The 16,321-nt window shown below is 43.1% G+C and overlaps 1 protein-coding gene across 2 annotated transcripts in view; it reads left to right on the top strand.

The window, feature by feature from the left end:
* Positions 1 to 16,321, top strand: part of Clcn1 (chloride voltage-gated channel 1) — a 32,462-nt gene that overhangs the window by 12,167 nt on the left and 3,974 nt on the right. For both annotated transcript variants that reach the window (XM_028876459.2, XM_037203609.1), the window contains 15 exons: positions 883 to 1,008; positions 1,317 to 1,401; positions 1,601 to 1,702; positions 2,178 to 2,262; positions 2,503 to 2,652; positions 7,394 to 7,463; positions 7,641 to 7,751; positions 9,690 to 9,903; positions 10,134 to 10,267; positions 12,828 to 13,060; positions 13,460 to 13,577; positions 13,846 to 13,925; positions 14,126 to 14,164; positions 16,040 to 16,144; positions 16,221 to 16,307. In XM_028876459.2, coding sequence (XP_028732292.1) covers positions 883 to 1,008; positions 1,317 to 1,401; positions 1,601 to 1,702; positions 2,178 to 2,262; positions 2,503 to 2,652; positions 7,394 to 7,463; positions 7,641 to 7,751; positions 9,690 to 9,903; positions 10,134 to 10,267; positions 12,828 to 13,060; positions 13,460 to 13,577; positions 13,846 to 13,925; positions 14,126 to 14,164; positions 16,040 to 16,144; positions 16,221 to 16,307 — 1,739 coding nt within the window. The remainder of the gene's footprint in view (positions 1 to 882; positions 1,009 to 1,316; positions 1,402 to 1,600; positions 1,703 to 2,177; positions 2,263 to 2,502; positions 2,653 to 7,393; positions 7,464 to 7,640; positions 7,752 to 9,689; positions 9,904 to 10,133; positions 10,268 to 12,827; positions 13,061 to 13,459; positions 13,578 to 13,845; positions 13,926 to 14,125; positions 14,165 to 16,039; positions 16,145 to 16,220; positions 16,308 to 16,321) is intronic.

Genomic DNA, 16,321 nt, shown 5'->3' with positions numbered 1-16,321 from the left:
GTTTTTGATGACCTAATCAAAGATCAATTCCCTTGCCCCAAAGCTTACAGATTCTCTTCTTTGTTGTTTCCAATGGTGCGCTCATGGCTTCATGGGCATTGCTTCCTTTGGTTCGGCACTCCTCATGTGAATGCTCCATTCCCTCCTCCTCCCTCTCTGCTTGAGCATCTCCTCTCAGAACAAGAATCAGTGACCGATAGCCAGCTCTCCTTTAATCTCCTTCACCTTTCTAAGCATTGTAGTTTACCTTCTTCTCACCTTGACTGTCCTGCTGGCTTAGGTCCTTGGGGGTCACATTTTGTAAGTATCATCATCATTATCAGGGTGGCTCTGCTTTCTCTTCCTGGAGTATTGAATCCTGTAGGCTTTCATAATGCCCTATCCTATTTTTCTTATTTCTCATAAACTTGCCCTGAAATGTAGGAAGCAGTAGGGAGATAAGAAGGGGGTGTCGAGGAATATGCAAATCCTGAGCCCTCTTTGGCAATGGTACTGACCACTGCCTGCTCTGGAGCCTTCTTCCGTTTTTAATATTTCTATGGAACTGTTTCAAATCTCCATAAGTCCCCATGGATATTTGACAGTTGCGAACCCCATTTAGTCCTTTACTTTAAGTGCACAGATACTTGAGCCTGAAGTTCGGGGAGTTAAGAACCTATCCGTTTCTTATCGTCTCTGTAACTCATTGGTCCACATTCCTGGTCTGGGCTGGGGGTGGGGGGGGGTGGGGGCTTCCATGGGCATGTATGTGGTTTATTACAAAGAACAAGAAGAAAGGCATCACCGGCCCTTCCCAGACTGGCAGTTAAGGTGAAGCTCCTGGGATCCCAGCAGTGGGAGGTGTGGGAGTGTCTGCACCTGACCTGCTTCCCTGTCCCACAGGAGTGCTGTTCAGCATCGAGGTCACCTCTACCTACTTTGCTGTTCGGAATTACTGGCGAGGATTCTTTGCAGCCACATTCAGTGCCTTTGTGTTCCGTGTCTTGGCGGTGTGGAACAAGGATGCTGGTAACCGGAGGTCCCGGGGGAGGTGGTGTGGAATAGGGACGGTGGTGAAGAGGCAGGAGGTATGACTGGAGCACATCAGGAAGGGAATGGGCAGTGTCCTTTGGGAAGCCAGACCAAGGCTGGGGTATAGGGGAGGATTAGATCATGGCGTAGAGAATATAACCACCGAGAGATACTGGTAGGGAAAAGGAAATTAAATGGAAGAGGAGAGGCTGGGGTTGAAGGAAGGGAAGACACTTTAACATCTCTCCCCCTACCTACGGCTTTCTGTGAGTTCCCACCATAACGCTTGCTTTTTCATCCTCCAGTCACCATTACCGCTCTGTTCAGAACTAATTTCCGAATGGATTTCCCTTTTGACCTGAAGGAACTTCCAGCTTTTGCTGTCATTGGGTCAGTGGGACCACTCTTTCTGGGTGTGGGGAGCGGGGACTGGGGTGCGGTTGTGGACTGGAAGGACCAAACGGGATAAGTTGTGGAGGGCATGAGTAAAGGCAGGAACTGCGGGGCAGCTGGTAGAAAGGGGAGAGGCTTGTTTGCTCCCCTGCAGTGTCTGGGTCAGAGCATCAAGCCCTGCGTCTTGCACCCGCAGGATCTGCTGCGGGTTCTTGGGAGCTGTTTTCGTTTATCTGCATCGCCAAGTCATGCTCGGTGTCCGAAAGCACAAGGCTCTCAGCCAGTTTCTTGCCAAGCAGTGAGTCACTGTCCTTCCCCTTGTCCTGCCCACTTACCTCTGATTTCCCCTGGCAGTCCCTTCTTTAGGTGGAACTTTAGGTCCTTTCGGTCAACGGTTCTCAACCTCTGGGTCGAGAGATCCTGACTATCAGATATTTTGCATTACAATTCATAACTATAGCAAAATTACAGTTATGAAGTAGCAACTAAATGATTTTATGGTTGGGAGGGTCACCACAACATGAGGAACTGATTTAAAGGTTTGATAACCACTGCTTTCCGTGGAGTTGCTGAGCACAGCTATGGGAAACTCTGATACTGTCGGTAGGGGTTAACCATGCTGGCTCTTCCCCAGAGATCGCTTTCTTGGCAAAGAAAATATGTTCGCTTTACTGAAAGAATAGACTATGGGAAACAACAACTTGGAAGCTGAGTGTGAATGCATTGTGGGCTGGCTGAGTTGGGAGGTAGGGTTAACTCTGTTTCTTTTTCAGCCGCCTGCTGTATCCTGGAATTGTTACCCTTGTCATCGCCTCACTCACCTTTCCACCAGGAATGGGTCAATTCATGGCGGGAGAGGTCAGCTCTAGGGGCGTCTGAGAGCAAGGGGTTAGGTCTCATCTGTGACTGGGTCTCTAAGCCAAGGGTGGGGCTGCCGCTCAGTCTTGGAGCTTATGGAGTTTTGCCCAAGGGTAGACTTTCTCCAGGAGAAAAGAACAAAAAGTCCTGGACTAGTGAGGCTGGGGGTGAGTTCTGTAACATAGGAGGTACAGTAGTACATCACTGAAAAACCTGGTTCCTCTGCTTCTTCCTTCACAGCTGATGCCCCGTGAAGCCATCAGTACCTTGTTTGACAATAATACCTGGGTAAAGCACATAGGTGACCCCCAAAGCCTGGGCCAGTCAGCTGTGTGGATTCACCCCCAGGTCAACGTGGTCATCATCATCCTTCTCTTCTTCATCATGAAGGTATTCTGCCCCATGTGAGCCCCTCTATGTTTCTGCTTTCAGTAGAGGAACCCAGGCCTTGCACAGGAAGGGTAGAACTTCATCTGATCTGTGTCTGACCTAGACAGAAACCGTGAGGAAACCGCAGCATAAACGGCCTGTCTATCAAAATGAACCAGGATGTAGCTTAATTGCTCTGCTCATGTCAACTTCGTGATGTTTGCCGTAACTCTAATAACCCTTCTAATAGTTCCACTTGTTATCTTTCTAAGGCATCAAAGCAGTCAAGTAAATTTGAGCAAGACAGAGTTTAGCAATATAGATAACTGTGTAAAAACCCCAGACCAATTAACCAAATTCCTCCCACGTGTTAGATAATTAGATCCTTAACCTCCGAGGATCTCTTGTTCACTTTTAGGTGATTTGCACTCAACTCTCTCATTTCTTTCTAGAAATTTGAAGGTAAAGGAATACCAAATCAACATTATTAATGACTATAAATAATTTTTACAAATGTAATTATTCTCCACTTAGGCAGTGAGAGTACAAGGACTTTTCTAGATGAAGAACAGTTTTTCCTAACATTTCCTAATTAGAAAATAAGAGTAAATTCCTTTTACTTCCTTTCTTTTTCAGATCTGCCCATCACAAATTATAAATGTAGAAGCTTCATATTACTACCTTGTATAAAGATTTTTTTTTTAATTTCCGAACCTGATTGTGACACCTATTATAGCTGATGATTGTCTGTTTTTTTCCTTTTTGATGATTTCTCATTTACTAACAGCATGCCTTATGTATAGGTATCTCTGTCCAGCCTAAACTCTCATGTTTTTCAATACCTTGTTCTTATTTATGATGCTTTTGTGATTCTATATTGTACAAGAATATGCATCACTGTTATATTGATATTGTTCTTATAATACAGTGAATTTATCCAATAAATGTTATAAAACAGCATGTGCCAAGTACATAACTCTTGGTCATTGGCCTTTGGCTAATTTTACATTTCCTTGTTTTCTGCTGCTGCTTGTTAATGTATTTTTCGATAATATTATTATAAAAACACCAGCTGCTTTACACACCAGGTCGCAGATCTCAGACTTAGGCTCTCAAGGGTTGTTGTGGATTTCTACTTCCCTACCTCACCAAAGGTGGACTAACTGAATCTATAGAATCCATATTTTGGACACTTTGTTTATTTTATCCTTTGTGTTTCTTCCTTTAATATACATGATAACTTTTCATAAAGATGTTCTAAGAATCTTGGTAGGGATTTGATGTCTAGATTTTTATTTATGTCTCATCTTCTCTAATTTATAAGTTCTGGCTTTCTATATTGGTTAAGCTTTAGGAAACATGGGGAGTAAAGAAACCCAGGCTAGTCTTGAACTTATCCTCTCCTGAAGGCTGAGATTTACAGCATGAGCCCAGCATATGGACTGCAACTTGCCTGTCAAGTCTCTAATCCCATCTGCAGTAACCCAGTCCATGTTTTGACGGTATTTCAGGATCTATGATCCAGTAATGATACATCTTGGTCTAAGCTGTATGTTACCTTTGCGGTCTTGTAGACTGTTAAAATGCCAAGATTTTTTAAAGTTTTCTAAAAATAAAATAGATGTTTTTCAACACTTACTCTTTACCTTATCCACATCCCCAGATTTTCTGTTAAGTATCTTCACGAAGTCAAGCTTATTTTCAGAACCCCACTTGGATGATATAGAAGGACTCATCTGTATGTCACTATAATTAACTTCTCACTGAATTACAGCCTAGAGAACATTCATATTGTAAGTGTATAAGAAAAAGAAACACATTCTGGGCTATATTTCAAGCCCAACAGTTTACAGGAGGTCTCCAATATTCTTTAATATTTCTAATTACAAAAGTATTCCTTGCTGCAAATTCAGTTTTACCAGCCACTGCTTCCCAGCATTTTCTTTGCCTAATCATTGGACTTATAACAGTACTCTTATTTTTTAAAATGTGAAAATAGAACATGTAGCCAAATTAAAATATGAAAGTACTTATATCCATCTATTTTTGTTGTAATTAAATATCTGAGACAGGCTCTACCTTATAAGGAAAAGAGTATTTTTGGCTTATAGTTATGAGCACCCAATATCACAGAGTCACACCAGTGATGGCGCTCTTGCTAGCAGAGTCCTAAGCTGTGCAGAACAGCACACAGTAAGCACCAAGGAGCGCCCATGTCTGTGTGCATCTCCTCTGTTCTTGTTCTCAGAAGGCTGCCAGGAAGCCAGCCAGCACTGATGTTTCACACTAGTGTCTTGCTTAATCCTATAGAATTTTGAAAGCCTCCACTTCACAGCTGGATTAGGTCCTCACCCTCTTGGTATCTCACAACAGAGATAACATTTCCAAATGGAATCCAGTGAGACATTCAAATTGTGTTCAGTCCAAAGCAGGGACTAGAACTACTTTTCTGCAATTGGATCTGAAATCTAGTCCATGTGGCCTTTCTGACAGTGTCAGTGGGTAGGTTCTAGGCTTGGTTCAGCTGTTTCTTAATATTGGGAAAGGAACATCCTGTTTCCCCAATTTCAGGGTGTACAGGGTATCATCATGTTGTAAATCAAGAGATTTCTGATGATAACATGAATATAATCCCAACATCTTGCTCCCTTTTAATAAGGCTAACAGCATTGCCTAGTGTTGTTGAGTTTCAGCATTGCCTGAAGCTCCATGGAAGCCTTTTTGCCTGTTTTTCATATTATTCCTTCTTGTGATGGGTCTAAATATAATGAAGTCAGTGATAACAGGTTTCTAGTTTCTCAGTTCTTCAGAGGGAGCTTTAAAATCTTAGAAGTTACTTGTGTGCCACATCACTCTTGTGTTTTTTCCCCTTCATGTGCCAATAGCTAAAAAAGTTTGCTAATCTCAATCACCCCACTTTGTACCATGGGAGTTGTGACTTCAGTACCCCTGGTCTTGATCTAGGTGTTCCACTTATCTGTGAAGATAATCTACTTTACCCTCTGAAATTAGACCTATCCACCACCCATCATCTGTATCACTGGAGCTTTCAAATAACCCAACCCTACAGAATCCCTTATGATTTCCATGTGCTTATTCTAAAGAGATGGTACACGAGAGCATAAAGCTTTTTGGTATGTTAAATATCATCACTTAACAAGATAAAGCAACAGGTACATGGATCCTGCCTCTAGATTGTCTGGTAGAATAGTCTTCAGAGGCCTCTGCTCATCTGCATTTTCAACAAGTTCTCTGCATGAACATTATTACTTTGGAGTGTTCATTTGAGGATCTTTTACTGTTTTGCATGACTATTGTTCCGTTGACATATTGTCTTTCTTTACTTCCTTCCTACCTACATTTATGGAGTACTGTGCCTCTGAAGAGAAGGCAGAATTAACAAGGTTCACCCTCTCTCCCCAAGAAATCGTCATTCTGTGTTCTTTTCATTTTACACATTTAACTTGCAGTCCTCAACTATCTCGATGATCATATTCTGACATGAAGTAGATGTTCTATTTTGTCTCACACTTCTAGAGTAAAATTTTTTTGGGGTCTTCATCACAGCCTCTTGGGTTCAGCTTAGGCGTAAAAGAATGCTTTCTAAAGTTCATAAAATTAAGAAATTTATTTCTCATTAGTGTATCATACATATGATTCAAGGACTTGCAAATACTTTAATCGTAACAGCCTGTTAGACATTTAGCTGTTTTCATCTTGTACCTAATTAGTTTGGAATCCTTTTCTAAGACTGATTAACTTACATTGGAATTACTTTCAAAACTAAATCTCACACTTTCACTTTTTCTTTAGATATTTAATGTTCAGCCACTATTCCTGTTCTGCTCTATTTCTCAATTCCTCTGCATTCTTTGCCTCAGAGTGTACTTACTGCTTTTACTATAATTGTCCCAATTTCTGTTGGAATAATGCCTTGCAAAGTTGACCTTGGATATCTTTTCTGTTATATTGAAAGACTAATCAGGTTCTCAGTTTGCCCCTGTGGTACAGCCAAGACAGATCTTTTTTTTTTTTTTTTTTTTTTTTTTTTTTTTTTTTTTTTCCCTCAGTACTGGGGATTTAACACAGGGCCTTGTGAGGCCCTTCTAAGAATACACTCTATCACTATGTCCCCAGGATCCAGATATAATTTTGATCCTTGTTTAAGGTGGTTTGATATCAAAGACAAAGGCTCAAGCAGAGCAGTCTTCTCTTCGGGTTTCTGTGAGGCTTACCTCTTCCATGACTTTGTAAATGATCAAATCAAAGCTAATTTAACCATACCAAATTTCAGTAGACTTTAAAGTGTCTGCCACATTGATCTGGGCTCTGTTATAGAAACATTAGCTGAGGAGGAAAAATCATGCTCCAGCTTAGTGTCTCAGACTACTGCACAGAGGTGGAGTGGGCTGACTCAGTTCACTGGGTGAGGGTCTTTTGGGAACAGTGAAAGAGGGATCCTCTGGGACTTCCTTGTTCTAAATTGCCAAGAGGAAAATATAGTCACTCAAAGTTGGAAGGGTTTGTGTTAGCCATCTGGAGGAACTTTCTTATCCTGATGTCTTTGTTGATCTCTCAGCCTGAAAGTGCCAAGTTTTTCAGGTTCTGGAGGATGGTGATAGACAAGATTTCCAAAAGGGTTAGCTGTCCCAGGGCATTTCTGTTATGACTTTTGAAGCAGGTAGGAGGAGGGCAGTGAGGAGAGAGGGGCATGGAGATACTTTTGGAAAGGGTATTCTAATGTTTCTTTTTTTAATCCTAGTTTTGGATGTCCATTGTGGCCACCACTATGCCCATACCTTGTGGAGGCTTCATGCCTGTTTTTGTGCTAGGTAAGGGTTGATGGCATCTTGTTGATAGCTATAATCTGGGTGGATGGTGAGAAAACAAGGAAGAACCTAGCTAGCATACTGGGAGTTTGTGGTCTTAGTGCCTAAACACAGATTATGCTGAAAACATAGAAACAAAGAAAACTTATCTTAATAGTTGCCTTTTTTATCTTCCTCTAGGAGCTGCATTTGGAAGGCTGGTAGGAGAGATCATGGCCATGTTGTTCCCTGAGGGTATCTTATTTGATGACTTCCTCTACAAGATCTTACCTGGGGGCTATGCAGTAATTGGTGAGACATATTTCTAATCTCTATAACCAGACATTGAGTACCCCAAATCCCTACAATCAAAGTCTTCTAATACATCTTCTTTCAAGATACAGCAATTTAGTTTAAATACAACACTATTTAATTCAAGTTTTGTTCAAACAACCAGCTCTTGGCTCTGCCTCTCACTTTTTTTTTTTTTTTTAAATAAGCCTTAGTTTCTGCCTGTGGGAAATGAATCATAGGAATCAAATAAGAAAACAAGGATGGTTCACTGTCAGCCAGATCTACAAAGTGAGTTCCAGGATAGCCAAGACTACGCAAAGAAACCCTGTCTCAAAAAACAAAACAAAACAAACAAACAAAAACAAAAAAGAAAAGAAGGATAGGGTACCTTGCATTATCATTACATGGTTAGTAGGCTCTTTCTTTCCTAAGAATCAAGGAACCAATACTGCAGGTGATGGGCTCAGTCCATCCAAACTGGACTGTGTTTATGTAATAGGAACTAATAACACAGGAGTAAGAGCTGAGAAACATAAGCCCTGGACTTCTAAAATGACTTCTGAGGTAGACTTATGTGTGACATTCTACTGCCTGATCCTAGTTCATTTATAAAAGCTTCATTTATCAATCGAAATCTTCTGTTTTCTTCATGCCTGTCAAGTATCTCTCATCTTCCATAATGCGCATTTCCCAGTATACACATACTATATAGTTTATGTTCTGAATAATGCTCTGTGCATTACCAACTAAGGTCATATCTCCCAATACTATTTTATTGTTATATTTTCACATAAGCCTTCTCCTGTATTCTCCCAATGGATATTTCCATCATTTTATTTTACTAGTTTTAGCTTTGGGGATTTTTTTAAAAGACAAGCTGTCTTAGTTAGGGTTTCTATTACTGTGAAGAGACACCATGACCATGGCAACTCTTATAAAGGAAAACATTTAATTGGGGTGGCTTACAGTTTCAGAGGATTAGTTCATTTTCATCACAGCAGGACATGGCAGCATGCAGGCAGACATGGTGCTGGAGAAGGAGCTGAGCGTTCTACTTCTTGATCCACAGGCAACAGGAACTGAACTGAGTGCCACAATGTGTGTAGCTTGAGCATAGGAGACCCTGAAAGCCCACCTCCACAGTGACACACTTCCTCCAACAAGGCCATACTTCCTAATAGTGCCACTTCCTATGGGGGTCATTTTCTTTCAAACCACCACACAGGGTCTCTTTACATAGCCTGGCTGTCCTTGTGTAGACCAAGCTGGCCTTTCCCTCATATTTGAATAAGAAGTACAATTAAAATATGAATAACTATTGAGTTGATAAGAATACAACTTAAAAATACATTAGATTGCTTATACTTTTGGTCAGCTTATAGAATCATAATGATTTAAATCCGTAAGAATTTTAGAAGTTATTTAGTGACATTTTCACTCTGTGAATGAGAACATGGTATCTCATGGAAGTAAACATCATTCAGATGGTAGAAACCAAGTCAGGATCTGTGGATCCTGATCAATGGAGGCCTCATTGCTCTATTCCACAACAAGGTTCTTGAATTTTCATGCTATTCATTCATGAACTGTTGGCATCAGCACCTGAGGCTCAAAATAAGATGCCATTATTGGATTTTTAAATGTTCAGTTGAGAGTGAGCCAAACTTTGAAAAGCAAAGAATGGATAAGATATCACTCTCTTCACATTATAAATGAAAAGTTCTGCATGTACATAGACTTTGTGACTTACTGAAGGTTATATATAAATTAGATCAAATGGATAATTTTCAAAAAGGCCAGCATCCTCAGCCCTGCTCTTGAAAAGTGGTAATCCTGGGATTGTTGGCACCAACCGAGGTCCTGTCTCCTATTCTGTATCATTCTCATTGTACCCTCATGTATTCCTCATGTCAGAAAAGACACTTCTAACCCACCCATGCATTCCTCTCATTCCAGGAGCAGCAGCTCTGACAGGGGCTGTCTCGCACACAGTCTCCACAGCTGTGATTTGCTTCGAATTAACCGGTCAGATTGCTCACATCCTGCCCATGATGGTGGCTGTTATCTTGGCCAACATGGTGGCTCAGAGTCTGCAGCCCTCTCTCTATGACAGCATCATCCAGGTCAAGAAGCTTCCCTATTTGCCAGACCTTGGTTGGAACCAGCTCAGGTCAGGGCCACTAGCCAGAATTAGTTTAGATATGATGGGATGTGGGAGGTCCTGAAGTAAGAACAAGGCTAGCATCGTGAAGCATGCTTTTTTTTTTTAATTATTGTTTTCATGTTTCCACATAATTAATAAACACTGTGAGTGAAAGAATGCATGGCAGACCTTGTGGGAAGAAGGAAGGGCGGCATAGGCCAATAGTGGGCTAACCCAGGATGTTTTCTCCCTCTTAGCAAATTTACAATCTTTGTTGAGGACATCATGGTACGTGATGTGAAGTTTGTTTCAGCTTCTTGCACATATGGGGAACTAAGAAACCTACTCCAGACCACCACAGTCAAGACTTTACCATTGGTTGATTCCAAAGGTAAGTAGGAAGGAAGGAAGCTGACTGACTACCCAGCTGGTGACCGAAGCAGAGTTGTCCAGAGGCAGAGAGCACCAGTGTCACCTTAGCTACTTTCTAACATTGATATTAAAACACTTACTATTGGGCTGGAGATATCGCTCAGCGGTTAAGGGCACTGGCTGCTCTTCCAAAGGTCCTGAGTTCAATTTCTAGCAACCGGATGGTGGCTCACAGCCATCTGTAATGAGATCTGGCACCCTCTTCTGGCCAGCAGGCATACATGCAGACAGAACACTGTATGCATAATAAATAAATAAATAAATCTAAAAAAGAAAAAAACAAACAAACAAAAAACACCTAATATAAACAGATAAAGGGAGAAATGCTTATCTCAGCTCATGGTTTCAGAGGTCAGTCCACTGTGGTAGAGAGAGAATGGTGGGACAGAACAACACACATCGTGGCAGGCCAAGATGCCTAGGAGAAGAAGCTGGTGCTCAGTTGGCTTCATTCTTTTTTTTTTTTTCCCCTTCTATTTTTTCTGGGATGCAAAGCCATGAGATTGTGCTACCTATATTCAGAGTGGATCTCCCTGCTCCCATTTGATCTCTAGAAATGCTCTTGTAGACACACCCAGAGGTGTGCCTCACCAGTCTCCTGGGTGATTCAGAATCCAGGTAAGCTGACAGTAGGATTCACCACCGCAGGGATGGACTTGAACTTAGAGCTTTCTAGCTACTAAGGAAGCCAGTTTATAATTGAGGAGCATGCTCTTCCTTTAGGATGTGATAAACACAGCCATGGCACAGGCACACAAAGGCAGTTAAAAATCCAATTAAGAAAACACAGGCAATTCTGGCTGTTCATGGCAGCCATGAATTTTAAAGTCTCCATGAGCCTGGAATTAGTGAACAGTTTTCAGAAAAATACTCCAAGAGGAAATACAGAGCTAAGTCCCTGGATTCCGCTCACGGAATTTTCCCCAAGCAATCAATACATAACCATGTTTTCTGTTTTAAGGTACCTTATTTAATAGACCTTTCTTCATTTATTAGCCCTGAACTCATGGCCAACAGCACTGCCATCCCACCTAAGTGGAAGTCACCTAAGGCATTTACTCAACAAGGCAAAGCACAGCCTCTCCTCGCCCTGCTTGGGATCAGTAGACAGCATTTCAGCAGTGCGTCTGGGGGACATGTTCGCAGCAGAGTCACCACACAAAGTGCAGAGAGTCCAAAAACAATGTGCATTCATTAGATAGACTGCTAGCCGAGCACTGTTGACTCGGGCCGAGATGAGAAGGCTGGGTGGGTGTTTGTTCAGCCTCAGCTGGGAGCATGAGAGTCAGGCGGCTCACTTGGTTGTTGTTCTCTGCACGCCTGTGAATTACGGTGGAAGCATCCCTAGCATCAGAATTAGAGATATGTTCATGGCCGGTAAGCGATTCCAGAAGTAGAGACTTCATAAGCAATGGGGGTCAACCGAAAATCTTGGGCCCTCTCCTACTTAACTAGATTCTGTCATTTCTCTAATGGCCAACCTAAGGAAGAGTGCAAACTGTACCTCGTGGAGAAGTAAATGGCTTTCATAAACGTTGATTTCACCTTCCCTTTCATCCACCGCTCTTCCTGCCCACCATTGGCGTTTCGCTCTGCTGAGCATCGCTTCTCACTGTACTCTGTCTTTCTCATTAGATTGTCCTTGAATGGAGAGACTGTAATCTCTGCATTTTAGAGTTCTAAGTGTTTCCTGGACATTCATCACTTGCTTCTCTAGTCTGTGAATTAGTGCATTAGAAAATAGACACGAGGAGCTATTTGGAGACAGGATTAGTGTTAGTTTTGACTTCAGACATTCTGAGCATCCAAACTTCTCAAACTACATTAGTTCAGACATTGCCCCTAAGCTTGGAGTCCTTCTGAGTAGCGTCTGAAGCCACGACTCTTCCTTAGAGCAAGGGTGCAGTCATTGGGGTGCTAAGTTTTCATGATGATGATGAAGATGTAACAGTGAGGCCTGTCTTAGTGCCCTTGATGCAGTGATATGGCAGTGAACTTAAAGAAAATGTTCAGCACTGTAGCGAAATTTCTACAAACACATAAAAGGCCGCCTGGAAAGGGAGCATTTTGTTCATATCCTTTCAGGGCCTGGGTGCTTTAGGGGATGAAACTTCTTCCAGAATGGAGGACCCGATGTTAGTGTTGCTTGTAGACTTCTTTCAGAATGTGTTTGAGTTTCAGGCTCTTACAACTGCCTCTCAAGTTTCTTTACTTTTGGATAGGGTTGATCAGCATATTTTAATAGCGAGCTTACATATTTGCAAATACTACATTAGGGCATCATACAGATAAGTACAGATTAGCACCAATTAGTGTGCTGCTGCCAGTTGGGTCTGTAAGTGCTAAATGTGTGAAATGAAAGGGATCAAGTGAGGCCACCCTGGAGGGGTTTTAAGATGAAGTTTTTGGTAAGAAAGGGTAAGAACTGGAATGAAAAAAGGCCCCGAGCTCCTGCTGCATGACTTGATAGACATGCAGGTGTGGAGCAGGCCCTCAGGGAATCATTTGTCGTCCCCCAGATTCAATGATCTTGCTGGGCTCCGTGGAACGCTCAGAACTGCAGTCCCTCCTACAGCGCCACCTGTGTGCAGAGCGAAGGTTGAGGGCTGCCCAGGACATGGCTCGCAAGTTATCAGAGCTGCCCTTTGATGGCAAAGCACGGCTGGCTGGAGAATGGTACCCTGGCGGTCGACCCGAGTCCTTCGCCTTTGTGGATGAGGATGAAGAGGAGGACCTCTCCAGGAAGACGGAGGTAAGCAAGACAGAAGGGAAAGGGAGGCTGACAGAAGGGAAAATGTCAGTAGGGGGCGCTAGTGATATCTCTCCTGTGATAGCTGGGCTGGGTTGGACTGGACTGTGCTGGGCGGGGCTGGACTGGATGGGGCTGAGCTGGGCTGCACTGGGCTTTGCTGTGACAGGTGCCGGAAAAAGGAAAGAGGAAGGGAAACACTGACAAGTGAGAAAGTGACCAAACTGGATCCAGTGCAAAAGAGAGCAGTGACTGAGTGGTGTTTTGAGAGGGAAAAGGGAATTCGCCCGCGGAGGGGGGGGCAGTATAGAGTTAGATCTCCCAGGGCCCCTGCTAGTAAAGGCAGCAAGGTATCATGTGGCCTCTTTTCTGAGACTGAGAACGTTTTTATTTTATTTTCAGCTTCCACTGTCTCCTCCTCCTCCACCTCCTCTCTTTCCTACTGTTCCATCATACCCTGAAGAACCTAATGGGCCACTGCCCAACCACAAACAGCCACCTGAAGCCCCAGACCCCGCAGGTAAAGACCTCAGCATATCTTGAGAGTTATGTTTGGACTTACCTTTACTAAGAGCTACTCTTGTAAGATGTGAGGCTAGGTGACTTCAAGAGCTGACTCTCATGGATAAATCCCATGATGCTGTCCTAGGGAGTTGGAACAGAGGTAGAAAAGAGGAATCCACTGAGGTACAGCATAGAAAAAGTACAGTTCTTTGGTGGCGCAGTGTCAGGGGCCATTGGAAGCACCTGGTCACCCCACCCCTCAATCTTCTCACTCCTCCTTTTAGGTCAAAGATCATCCATCTTCCGGTGCCTGCTGCGCTGCTTACTGGGCAGAGCTCACTCTACAAAGAAGAAAATAGCCCAGGTAAGAGAAGATGTGTCTAGAGCAAGATGGAAGGTTAGGTCCTTAGAAGGGCAGAGGTCCTACCAAGGGTGATGATTTGAAAAGGTGGCTTCTTGGACTCACCTGCCCAGGAAGACATGGTTTCTGCTTCATTGAAAACTATAACTAGCCTGAGAAGGAAGGAAAGGTAAAGAACTTGGCCCTGTGTCTTTCTTCCTTAGGATTCAACAGACTTGGTGGATAACATGTCACCTGAAGAGGTAAGAAAATCAACAGCCTGGAATGGATTGTTTCATCCAGTGAAGGTATTGCTTTTTTTGTTGGGTTTTTGAGACAGGGTCTTACTGTGGAGTTCCTGGCTGGCCTGGAACTCACTGTGATGGCCTTGAACTCACAGAGATCCATCTGCCTCTACCTCCCAAGTGCTGGGATTAAAGGTGTGCATCGCCATTTCTTATTGTACCAAGAAGACTGGAAACCAGCCAGTCGATGAATATGTCCCTTTAATGCCTCTTAGAAATGACGTGCAACTAGGAACAAAAAGAAGACTGATTATATATTTCTAGTGTATACCTTTCCAAAACCAGATATTGAAGAGACATTTCTGAGGAACAAAGTCCAATGAAAGTAAAAAATCCGTATATTTTGAGAGATGACAACCTTGACAATATCAGGGTATTGATTTTGACAAAAATCATGTTGAGTCAATATAGAAGTTAGAGAAAGAATTCAAAGTGAAAAGAATTCATCTGCTGTCCCTGCTGTGATTTAAGCCTCACATAGTGAGAGCTCTGGTTTCTAACTGGTGTTGAACTTTTCATAAAATCCAGCAGCAACATCCTCCTCCCTTTGGACAAAAACTGGAGATGTATCTGGTATGTGTTCAGCACACAAATGCCAGAGTCCTCCAATCCTTGCCTATGGAGCCTCTGGTACTGTGTGTCCCCACTCCTTCATCTGCAGGCTGCAGACGAAGGTGGGGTTGTTAGGAGGATTCGATGAGTAAGACATGGACAGCAATTAGAATTTTGCCCAGTACAGATGAAGTGCTTGACAAATATTCTCAGAAAATGTTGCTGCTGTTGTTACTGGGAAAAAGAGGGGTGGGGTAGCTGAGAAGGCCTGGTGTGATCTCAGAAGGACCAAGAGAATGAGTCCTCTCTAAGTCCTCCAACCCCGTCCTCTTTGCAACATTTCAGACAAGCATCCTCTTATACTAAGAGCCAGTTAGGCTCCATGTAAACCTTTAGTCAGGACCATGGGAGTTTAGAGGACCCATGGCTGTGTCCAGAAATGTCAACAGAACATGAAACATGGAGGGAGCCTCCATGTGGACTCACAACTCAATCCTAGAACAAGGAGCAAGCTAGCCTTTGCTGGTAATCTCTGAAGGTTAGAGTGAAGATTTGGACAAATAAGAGAGCTGAAATGTGACATCATCTGGTAGGGCTGAAGAACGTCTTAGATTAATTTATGAGTCCTGGAGAGAGTGGCTTATCTGGCATCTTGGGTTGTAGGTATGTAATTCAAGATAATAGCTAGCTTTGAGCCTGAATGATTTGGTTAACAAACTTAAAAAAAAAAAAAAAACAAGCAAAACATAGACAGTCCAAGTCAACTAAATACCAAGTGGTGCAGGGAGTCTACTCAGATTCAGCAACTGTTCACCGTGCTCTACTCATAAGGGGTAGCTTCCTCCGTCTCCAACTGTTGATATCACTTAGCCCTACCAATGAGTGTACATCCAGTCAGCAGAGGAAAGGCAAGTGCCATCAGAAGGCTGGGTATAAACAATGCCATTTCTGAAAAGCAAAGGCTCCCAAAGTGTCAAGGTATGATAGGAATCACTAGATAGCAAAACATACATCTGAATGGGAGTGTCAATATGGCACACAATGAAGGTTGGAAATAAGTGTTTGGAGACCAGGAGGACACAGAAGACTACAAGAAGGACCCATATTCTGGGTACCTGAGGGTGAAGGGTGGCCTTTGAGGCCAGATAATGGAGGAGAAGGATGCTGTGACCCTCTGAGAAGAAAAGGTGTACCTATTGATCAAGCATGTCTGTGATGGTTCTTGTGGGCCAAAGCTGAGCTCCTGAAGTTGAAGGGGTCTCTGTGATACTCTGTCAACAGATTGAGGCCTGGGAGCAGGAGCAGCTGCGCCAGCCTGTGTGCTTTGATTGCTGCTGTATTGACCAGTCTCCCTTCCAGCTGGTGGAGCAGACCACGCTGCACAAGGCAAGCCCTTGCTGACTGCCCAGGGCTTTAGGGAGGGCAGAAGTGGGGGCCTGCTGACCTGTGCTTTCCCCATCAGACTCATACACTCTTCTCACTTCTTGGCCTCCATCTTGCCTATGTGACCAGCATGGGGAAGCTCAGAGGTGTCTTGGCACTAGAAGAGGTAAGGATGACTAG

Source organism: Peromyscus leucopus, chromosome 3, assembly GCF_004664715.2.
Source record: "Peromyscus leucopus breed LL Stock chromosome 3, UCI_PerLeu_2.1, whole genome shotgun sequence".
NCBI lineage: Eukaryota > Metazoa > Chordata > Mammalia > Rodentia > Cricetidae > Peromyscus > Peromyscus leucopus.
The sequence above is the reverse complement of the archived record's forward strand: the minus strand, read 5'-3'. Positions and strand labels throughout refer to the sequence as shown.